General features: G+C 35.2%; 1 protein-coding gene across 1 annotated transcript; it reads left to right on the top strand.

Annotated features, from left to right (window-relative positions):
- Window positions 1–8087: 8087 nt before the first annotated feature.
- LOC133832890 (intermembrane lipid transfer protein VPS13-like) lies at window positions 8088–10562 on the top strand. The gene is made up of 6 exons (XM_062263169.1): window positions 8088–8224; window positions 8298–8348; window positions 9605–9706; window positions 9794–9982; window positions 10069–10229; window positions 10541–10562. Exons 2-6 carry the CDS (start codon window positions 8301–8303, stop codon window positions 10560–10562), a joined length of 522 nt encoding a protein of 173 aa, XP_062119153.1. The 5' UTR covers window positions 8088–8224; window positions 8298–8300.
- Window positions 10563–10949: the final 387 nt, after the last annotated feature.

The following is a 10949-nucleotide window of genomic DNA, read 5'->3' on the forward strand; positions in this document are numbered from 1 at the left end:
ATATCATAATTAATTTAAATTTTGATAGAAAAATTATTATAAATAAAAAGTTAATAAAATGAAAAATTTAGAAAAAAAAAATCTAGAATTTAAAGTTTTTAATTAATATATATTTACATAATTTAGTTTATTTTTAAAAAATTATACTATTCATTAATTTTTTTAAAATATTTTTCCAATTAATAAAACAACTCATTTTTAACTAATACAAAATTTATAAATATGTTAAAGAATAATATAGTTAATAATATAGTTAATTTTATAAATATGTTAAAGAATAATAAATTTAAATTTTGATGAAAAAACATTATTATAAATACAAAAGTTAATAATATGAAAAATTTAGAAACAAAAAAAATTAGTTTTAAAAGTTTTTAATATATACATAATTTTTATAAATATATATTTACATAATTTAGAATATTTTTAACATTAGAATATTCATTAATTTTTTTACAATATTTTTCCAATTAATAAAATAATTTTTTTTAACTAATACAAATTTTTTAAATATGTTAAAGAATAATATAGTTAATTTTATAATTATGTTAAAGAATAATAAATTTAAATTTTGATATAAAAATTATTATAAATACAAAAGTTGATAATATGAAAAATTTAGAAACAAAAAAAAATCTAGTTTTAAAAGATTTTAATTAATACTTAATTTTTATAAATATATATATTTATATTTACATAATTTAGTTTATTTTTAAATTATACTATTTATTAATTATAATTTTAGATTTTTTATTTGAATTTTGGCGACATTTTATGACTGTCGGCATTGGAATTTTAATAACTATCGGTCGGCGTTGGGGTCAATAACGACAACGTTTAACTGTCGGCAGGTCTTGAATTAACTGTCAGCGTTGGGGTCAATAGAGACACCATTTAACTGTCGGCATTGGTATCGAATTAACTGTCGGTGTTGGGATCAATAGCGACACCTTTTAACTGTCGGAATTGGTCTCGAATTAACTGTCGGCATTGGTTTCGAATTAACTGTCGGCGTTGGGGTCAATAGCGACAGTCAAAAGCAACGGTGACATTTATTAGCTGTCGGCGTTGGTCTCTATGCCTACAGTTTTTAACTGTCGGCGTAGAGTCCCGCTAAGCAATTACGACAGTCAATAGAGTTGACTGTCGTGTTTGGGTGTCGGGAAAGCTCAGTTTTGTAGCAGTGAGATGAACACCAACAATTAGAAACAACCCTAATCAACATACTAGAATTAAAAGGAAGAAATCATAAAGCAAAAACAAGAGTCATACTCTTGCTTGATCTCTTCTTCTTCTTCTTCCTTTCTTTCTTCTTCTCCTTCTCTCTCTAGGTCACGCCTCTCTCTCTCTCCCTAAAATTCGACAGCCCAAGAGCATATGCTCTCTTCTCCAATTTCTTCCCCCTTTATCCTAATCCTCTTATAATGGTCCAATAAAAAGAAAAGGTAAGTTTCCTATTTGTGTATATTTGTCTTAATTTGTATTTATTTTGTTTTTATGATAATTGGTAGAAAATAAAAGATGATAACACCCTTACCCAAAATATTATTTGTCTTCCAATTTTCATTTATTTTCTTAAAAAAAAAAAAATCGAATAATCCTCTTCCTTTTCCACTACACCATAGATGACCAAGACCCCATTTCCCATTATTGTTTTTATTTTATTTTATTTTTCTAATTAATTCAATAAATCCAATAAAAGGCAACTTCAAAGTGTGTAGAAAATTCTACACATGTGCACCAAGCTACCATGCACTTGCACACACTCAAACTATAGGGTGCATCACTACCTACCATGCACCTTAATGCATTCAACCAAAACTCAAATAATCACATTTTTAAAATAAATTAATAAATAACATTTAACAAATAATTTCACAAAAATTCTACCAAACAATTCTAACAATTAATTTAAACAAATAAACAATTAATTTAAACAAACAAACAATAAAAAAAAATAATTCACCACACTTACACAATTAAATAAAATAAAACAGCAAAATTCTAATAATTAAAAAAAAAAATTGGTGCACTACAATATACCCTCCTTAAAAGGAATTTCGTCCCGAAATTTTTTCTTACTAAATAATTCAGAGTATCTTTCTTTCATGGCTTCCTCCAACTCCCATGTTGCTTCTCGTTCCGTACTATTCTTCCACAAGACCTTAACTAGTGGAATACTTTTGGATCTCGGTTCCTTGATTCCCTTTTCAATAATGCGCTCAGGCTGTTCATCATAACTCAGGTCCTGCTTCAACTATAACGGCTCGTATCTCAAAACATGAGAGGGGTATGACATATACTTACGCAATATCGAGATGTGAAAGACGTTATGTGTTTCAGCAAATGCTGGGGGCAGTGCCAAACGGTAAGAAACTTGCCCGACTCTCTCCAAAATCTCAAATGGACCTATATATCTAGGGCTTAACTTCCCTTTCTTTCCAAAACGTATAATGCCTTTCATTGGCGAGACTTTCAAGAAAACAAACTCGCCCACTGAAAAATCGATGTCCCTTCTCATAAGGTCAGCCTAGCTCTTTTGCCTACTCTGCGCAGTAAGCATCCTTTGGCAAATCTTCTCGATCGCCTCACTCGCTTCCCTAACTTCCTCAGGACCTAAAATTTTTTTCTCCCCAACTTCATCCCAGTGCAAAGGAGATCTACACTTACACCCATAAAGCATCTCATAGGAAGTCATCCCAATAGTAGATTGGTAACTATTATTATAAGAGAAATCCATTAGGGGTAAGTATCGGTTCCAAGACTCTGAAAAGTCCAAAGCACAACACCTCAACATATCCTCTAAAGTCTGTATAGTCCTCTCAGATGGCCCATCGGTCTGAGGATGAAACGTGGTGCTAAACTTTAGTCTTGATCCCATAGCTCTCTCTAGCCCTTTCCAAAAGTTCGATGTGAAAACTGACCCTCGATCAGAAATTATCAACTTTGGCACCCCATGAAGTCTCACTATCTCACTAACATACAAATCATCATATTGATCCGCCGAGTATGTGGTCTTGACTGGCAGAAAATGGGCAGACTTAGTGAGTCTATCTATTATTACCCACACAAAGTTGTGCTGCTTAGTGGTTTTGGGTAACCCTACCACAAAATCCATTGCTATATCCTCCCACTTCCATTCAGGAATGTAGAGTCGGTTGAAGTAACCCCACTGGCCTTTGGTGTTCTGCCTTGACTTGCTGGCATGTCAAACATCTAGCAACAAACTCAGCAATATCTCTCTTCATTCCATGCCACCAATATAACGCCTTAAGGTCTTGGTACATTTTCGTGGACCCTGGGTGTAAGGAATAAGTTGTTGTGTGCGATTCTTTCATAATACTTTCCTTAATCTCAGCATTGTCCGTCACACAAATCCTATCCTTATATCTCAGCGATCCACCATTAGATATTGCGAAATCACTGCTACCACCTTTTTGTACCAAAGCCTCTTGTTTCACTAAGGCTTCATCCACTTCCTGTCCTTCTCGAATTTGTTCTAGTAGGGAGAATTGCAATGTGAGGTTCGCTAAACTTCCTGTGACAATTTCGATGCCGGCATTTATGATCTCTTTTTGAAGAGGCATCTCTATTGTATGTAGAGCTAAGACATTCCCATGTCCCCACCTACTCAAAGCATCTACAACCACATTGGCCTTGCCTGGGTGGTATAGAATCTCACAATCATAGTCCTTCACTAATTCCAACCACCTTCGCTGCCTCATATTCAATTCCTTTTGCGTGAAAAATTATGTCAGACTTTTTTGGTCGGTGTATATCTCACACTTGTCTCCGTACAGGTGATGTCTCCATATCTTTAGTACGAACACTACTGCTGCCAATTCAAGTTCATGTGTGGGATATCGTTGCTCATAATCCTTGAGTTATCTAGAAGCATAAGCCACAACCTTCTCATCTTGCATCAACACACATCCCAAGTCTTTCTTTGATGCATCACAATACACCACAAATCTCTCGCCCTCTGTTGGAACACAAAGGATAGGCACAAAAATCAACTTATCCTTCATGGTCTGGAAGCTCTCTTCACATTTTTCAGTCCATGCAAACTTCTAATGTTTGCGGGTTAAGTTGGTCAATGGGGAAGCAATCTTTGAGAAACCCTCGACAAACTTCCTATAGTAACTCGCTAATCCCTAGAAGCTTCGGACTTCTGAGGAATTCTTTGGCTGGGGCCAGTCTCTAATGGCCTCGATCTTCGATGGGTCTACTGCTATCCCATTCTTGGACACTATATGCCCTAGGAAAGTTACCTATTATACACAAAACTCACATTTAGAGAACTTGTCATACAACATATGTTCTCACAATCTGTTCAGAGTCAACCTCAAATCCTCCTCGTGATCCTCCTTGGTTTTCGAGTAAATAAGGATATCATCTATGAACACTACCACAAACTTGACCAAGAAATCCTTAAATATCCTGTTCATCATCTCCATAAATGATGTTGGGGCGTTAGTGTGTCCAAAAGACATCACTAAGAATTCATAGTGCCCATAGCGAGTTCTGAAAGCCGTTTTCAAAATGTCTCCCTCTTTCACCTTCAACTGATGGTACCCGGATCGCAGATCAATCTTCGAGAATACTGCTGCCCCTTGTAGTTGATCAAAAAGGTCATCTATCCTAGGCGAAGGATATTTATTCTTAATGGTGACCTTATTGAGTTCTCGATAATCAATGCACATCCTCATACTCCCGTCCTTCTTTTTCACAAATATAACTTGTGCTCCCCATGGCGAATGGCAAGGTCTTATGAAACCCTTATCCAACAACTCCTGTAGCTGGTTCTTAAGTTCCTTTAACTCTGTCGGCGCCATTCGATAGGGTGCTTTAGATATTGGTGCAGTTTCTGGTGCAAGCTCGATTACAAACTCGATTTCTCTGTCCGGGGGTAATCTTGATAATTCTTCGGGAAACACCTCCAGGAACTCACAAAAGATATGTACATTTTTTGGCTTTAGTTCTGACTCCTTGGATTTATCCACTACACTAGCCAGGAACACTAAAAAACCATGTTGCATCATATTTTGTGCTACCAGTGCAGATATTACAGGTGTCCGAAAACCTGTTACTTCGCCTCTAAAGGAAAAGACCTCTCTTCCTTTGGCTGAACTCTACGGTCTTCTTCCGATAGTCTATCATAGCCCCATGTTTGGATAACCAATCCATGCCAAGTATGACATCAGAATCTAGTATGCTTAGTTCTATAAGAAACTGATGTTAACGGTAACCACTTATTTGACAGCATCATATCTCCCGATGACAACTATGTACTAAAGTTATGTTCAAACATCTTATAAGGCATATTCAGTCTATCAATCACATTAATGGAAACATAAGAATGAGTCACTCCAGAATTAATTATGACTCTACACATTGTACCAGATATAGGGCACTGACTTGTAACTACAGTGTTGCTGTTGGCCGCTTCATTCTGAGTTAAAGTGAAAACCCTTGCTGGCACCAGGTTGTTGTTGTTATTCTGTCCTGCCTTCCATTGTGGGAAATTCTTCCTTAAATGTCCTGCCTGGCCGCACTTGAAACATTTATTGGTACCGACCTGGCATTCTCCTGGGTGTCTTTTCGAGCATTTAGGATAGATAGGATGCTCTATTCGGTAGCCTTGATGGTTCCCAGGGTTCAGGTCATTGAAGCGATTGTTGTGGTTGCTGTGGTTCTGAGGAGTGTGATTGTTGCTATTCGTGGCCGGAGGTCTTTGTCTCTTATCAGCGCCACTATTCTGCCCTTCATTAGCCTTTCTCTTGTTTCCCTCGTGGAAGCCCTTGTTTCGATAGTTCTCTCTTCTGGTGGCATTATCCTTCCATATCCGTTCTTCCAAATACTCAGCTTCAAGAGCTCTATCCAATACTTCTGCATAACTAACCACTTTAGCACTGGTCATCATAATGTCCCTCGCGATCATCATTTTGAGTCCCCTTACGAACCTTTGGACTCGCAGAGTTTCAGTTGGCACCACTTCAGGAGGAAACTTTGCCAACCTATCAAAATTTTGTGCATGGTCAGTGACAGATAGGTTCCCGTGTACCAAAGTTACGAACTCATCAACCTTGGTTGCTAGTACGACTGCACTGTAATACTTCTTACTAAAAGCCTAAACGAATTCTACCCAAGTCATGGTATTCAAGTCACTGGTCTGTTTAATTACATCCCACCAAATCCGTGCATCCATCTTAAGTAAGTAAATTTCACAGGAAACTCTTTGGCGATCATTTAACTCCATATGATCGAAAATAGCCTCAACCGATCTTAACCAATCCTCTGCCACCATTGGATCAGCTTTCCCTTCAAAAGTTGGTGGGGCTTGTTTTCTGAAGTGTACATACACTGGCTCGAACCCATAGGTTACAGGTAGTGTTGCAATTGGTGGTATTGGCAGCTGAGGTTGCACCACTGGTACTTAAGGTACTTGGGGTGTTTGGGACGTTTGTGGTGCTTGTATAGCATGTGCTAATTCCTCATCTGTCAGCCTCAACTATTCTCTTAGCCTTGCTACCTTTGCGCCCAGGTCCACAGATGGTGCTGCTGGAGCTGTAGGTTGAACTGTTGGCATTTCTACGTCAAGGGTTGTCGTGGTTTCAGACCTTGTGGAGACACCCTTTCCTTTGCCTCTTCCTCTTCCCTTTCCTCCTCTTCCTCTAGTCGACATAATGAGATTCTAAGGCAATCAACGGAAGATCATAAGGAAGGAACTTTGCATAATGGTTTGATAGATATTTGCAAAGTCATATACTACACCAATAACCCCTTTTTATAATACATGAATATAACACAACTGAAAAAGTATTATAATAGAGTTAAAAATATGGGCAGCAAACACACACTAAAAATAACGCGCTAATTTATTTGTGGGAAATAGATTTCTAACTTTTATTTTCCCTTTTTTTTCGCAGGTCTAATTTATTTCTGGGAAAAAAAAGGGAACTCAACCTCTCTCTCACCTCATCCCGTTAACTCATCCAGGGTCATCTTTTCTTCAATTTCTATCGATCCCCTAGCAATCTTGATTTCCTTCCTTAAGCCTTGCGCCGATCCCCTCCTGGCTTTCCTTCCTTAAGCCTTGCGCCAATCCTGTTCTCCCAAACTCCAGCCATTTTTAAAAACCCAGCTCGGCATCTGCACCATCGAGTTTTTCAACTGGGAAGAAAAAGAGAAATAACAATACTTAGTCTCTCTCTCTCCCACAATCAAGTAGACATTCATCTTAGATCTTCCTATTCTTTGTTGTAATCGTCGTCTCTCAACTTTGGCAACCACATTTTCCCTGTGTGAATTGCTTTCCCTTTTCGGTAAGTAAATCTCTCATTGTTTTTTATTTAGTAAATGTTAGGGTTTTTTTCTTTCCTAAATCAACATTTTAATTAAATTCAATATCTATTTTTATCCAATCTATGGCTGATATTTGATTTTTGGTCTTGTGCAGCTGAGATTTGCCATTTTTTTTTAGTTTGCGTTTGGTGATGGGGCTGATTTTGAGGTAGCCATTCTACTTGTTTTTTTTCTTTTGTCTTTCTCATCTATTCATCATCTTCTCAGATGCTAGGTTCATTCTTCTCTCTATAATCATTATCCACTTGTATATGATAATGCATTTATTTATATATCTTGAATAAAATGTATAAATAGACCTTAAATTTGTAGCGTATTATTATCGATTACAATCTGATTTTTCCACAAATTCTTTTCTCTCTATGTTTCATTTCCCTTCGTCTTCTCTTTGAGTTAAACATTTTCTTCTTTCTCTAATTTTTTATAAGAGATTTTATTATTTTTGCTATGTATGTTTATTTATTTTCTAGGTCCCTCTTTTGTATCTATTCCCCCCCCCCCCCCTTATTGTGCATATATTTTTTTCGTTTCTTTTAAAAAGAAATAAGAAAAATAAGATAAAATTAGTTTCTTTGTAGTGTGAATAAAAATATTAGAAATTTCACAAAATTGAGAGATCACCTATATAATTTTCTTGCTGGAAGCTATTTGAATGACATCTTTTGTGATTCTGGATGCTGTTTACATTTAATTAATGATGTTTTTGTGATATTCCCAAATTAAGGTACCTTGGAGTAGGCTTGGTCAGGACCCAGTTGTAGTTCATCTGGATCGTATTTTTTTGTTAGTTGGACCTGCAACGCAAGTTGAAGGATCCACTGAAGATGCCATTCAAGAAGCTAAGAAAAGCCGAGTGCGGGTAAGACAATAATGGTGTGCCTATCGATATACCTTTGAATGATCCTCTAAATAATTGTTATGTTTGGAAATAGGAAATGGAAATGAAGCTGGTAGAGAAGGCTCAACAATTAAAGTCTGAAGTGGTAAGATTACACAATTCTTTTATCAGTGTAACTTAAATTATAATAGAGTGAATCTTTGACTAGATGGTTCATGGCAACTATTTGTACTGACTGCTGATACAAACAATGGCATGCCTTAGCATCCATACATCTGATATATTTACTTGACTTGACTCTTTACAAAGCAAAGGGTGACTAACATAATTGATAGGTAATAAATTTTTTTATGTATAAGGAAATATTATGTGATGCCTATATTCCTATGTGTCTGTACGTGTATATGAACTTTATATTTGGTTCTTAAGCATCTTATGTGCTATTTTTGAATCTTTGATAACAAATATTGTATCAAGTTTTGGTTGTAGTATTCAAATGCTGTGATGTTATTCTTTTCTAGGATTTACCTTTTGATCTTTTTGAACCATACATATGTTTATACATATATTTGGTTGTCAATTATGATTATAACTGTATTAATATGTATATATTTTTATTTGAAGAATCAATCATGGTTGGGTTCCTTATCAACACTATAGTTGGAAATTTGAAACTCTCAATTTCAAATATTCATATCAGATACGAGGACAGTGGAAGGTGTGTAATAGCAAGTTAAATTTTATATTTTGGAATCTTAACATTCTTATTTTCTATCTAAATTTTAATTTCCTATTCTCTAGCAATCCTGGTCACCCATTTGCAGCAGGTGTGACCTTGGAGAAACTCTTAGCTGTGACAGTTGATGACAATGGGAATGCGACTTTTATTACTGGTGGTTCACTAGACCGTATACAAAAGGGTCCTAATTTTGTTCCTTATAGAATGTCGATTGATATGAATGCAATCAAGTTTAAGTTTTATTCTCTTTAAGAAGGTCTCATATATATAATTTGAAATGCACAGTTGCAAGTTAGTGAGGAAACACACACTTGCAACTTTTTGACAAAACTACTAAATAAAAGTCTTCAATTGTAATTTTCATTTTCTTGTTATAAAAGATCTTTGTTTCTTTTTTAAAGGGAAGAAAATTTGATCGAATGCTTGGCCGAGATGTGTATTCATTTATCATATTTTAAATTTAAAGTATGTTGCATATATTTGATTGAATGCTTGGCCTCCATATATTTGAAGTTTCACCCATAATACACGGTACACCAAAGTTCTGACATGATAACAAGTAGCAATTTGTTACATAGCCAGTAAATTATAATATGATTATCACTAATTTAATCCTTATTACAATCTTGTTTATAATAAGATTTTTATTTTTATTTTTACAGTCTGTTGAACTTGACCGACTTGCACTTTATCTGGATTCTGATATAATCCCATGGCATATTGACAAGCCATGGGAGGATTTGCTTCCTTCTGAGTGGGTCCAGGTAGAACCAATATTTAGTTTATTCTTGCAGTTACATATGTTGAGGGCATGTTCAAACTATGAAACTATGATCATTTATTTGCTTCAGGTTTTTAGATATGGCACTAAAGAAGGCAAACCTGCTGATAGAATTGTCAAACAACACACTTATATTCTGGAACCAATTACAGGAAATGCAAAGTATACAAAGCTAAGGGCAAATGAATTGGCTATGAGTGATCAACCTTTGGAGAATGCAACAGTGAATTTGGATGATGTCATTCTCTGTTTATCAAAGGTTTAAGTTCATAATTCAACTGTGATTGGATACTTGGAGGCATATTTTGATTGGCCTTGAAAATTTTTAGTATCTTGTTGTTACAGGATGGATACAAGGATATGTTAAAACTAGCTGATAACTTTTCTGCCTTTAATCAACGCTTAAAATATGCGCATTTTCGTCCACATGTTTCCATGAAATCTGATCCTCGTTCTTGGTGGAAGTATGCTTATAGAGCTATATCTAAAAAAGTGAAGAAGGGAAGGTAACTTCTTTAGTATTTTTAATATTTTGGTTGGATTTAGTTCTCCCATTCAATAGTTGCTTCATTGCATGATGGTTATTTTCTTACAAAATAAAGATTTTAGATATAATTTTCTGAGGGTTATCACTATATAAACTTGTGAGTAAAATATGGCAAATTTTTAATTGTTATGTTTTTATTTCTGTTTAAACTATTCTACTTTGTACGTGTTGATTTGAAATAGATTTAATAAATAAATGATAACATACTGCAGCTCTTATTTGCTTAGACATTTAGTGAGTAATTTTTTATTCCATCCATATTTTTCTTAGAAATTTATCTTCATTGCAGTGAAAAATCGCCATGGGAACAAGTTTTGAGGTATGCAAGATTGCGCAAAAAATATCTCTTTATGCTTCCCTGCTTAAATCTGAGCCCAGTCGAGTAATTGTTGATGACAATAAAGACCTTGTGGATTTAGATCGTGAACTAGATATTGAGGTCATACTGCAATGGAGGTATTTCTTTTGATTTATGAAATTAATCTTGTTAATTTGTGAGTTGTGACCAGTTAGGTCATGTTTTATTACTTTCTTTTTTTCCCATTCTGGGTATTAGATGTTGTGGGTATTTTGCCCAGTCTTCGATGTTGTGAATGTTTTTTACTCACTCTTGTATTTGCTTGCTAATGGAATTAGCTTCATAGTGGGATTAGATAAGTTGACTTTTGTTTGTGATAAG

Source organism: Humulus lupulus, chromosome 4 (genome assembly GCF_963169125.1).
Source record: "Humulus lupulus chromosome 4, drHumLupu1.1, whole genome shotgun sequence".
Taxonomy (NCBI): Eukaryota; Viridiplantae; Streptophyta; class Magnoliopsida; order Rosales; family Cannabaceae; genus Humulus; species Humulus lupulus.

Excerpts from the sequence above, each read along its gene's own strand:
- LOC133832890 (XM_062263169.1), top strand. The coding sequence starts at position 8,301 with ATGGAAATGAAGCTGGTAGAGAAGGCTCAACAATTAAAGTCTGAAGTG. Across the intron at positions 8,349-9,604 it reads AACAATTAAAGTCTGAAGTG|TCTGTTGAACTTGACCGACT; the intron begins GTAAGATTACAC and ends TTATTTTTACAG. Across the intron at positions 9,707-9,793 it reads TTCCTTCTGAGTGGGTCCAG|GTTTTTAGATATGGCACTAA; the intron begins GTAGAACCAATA and ends TATTTGCTTCAG.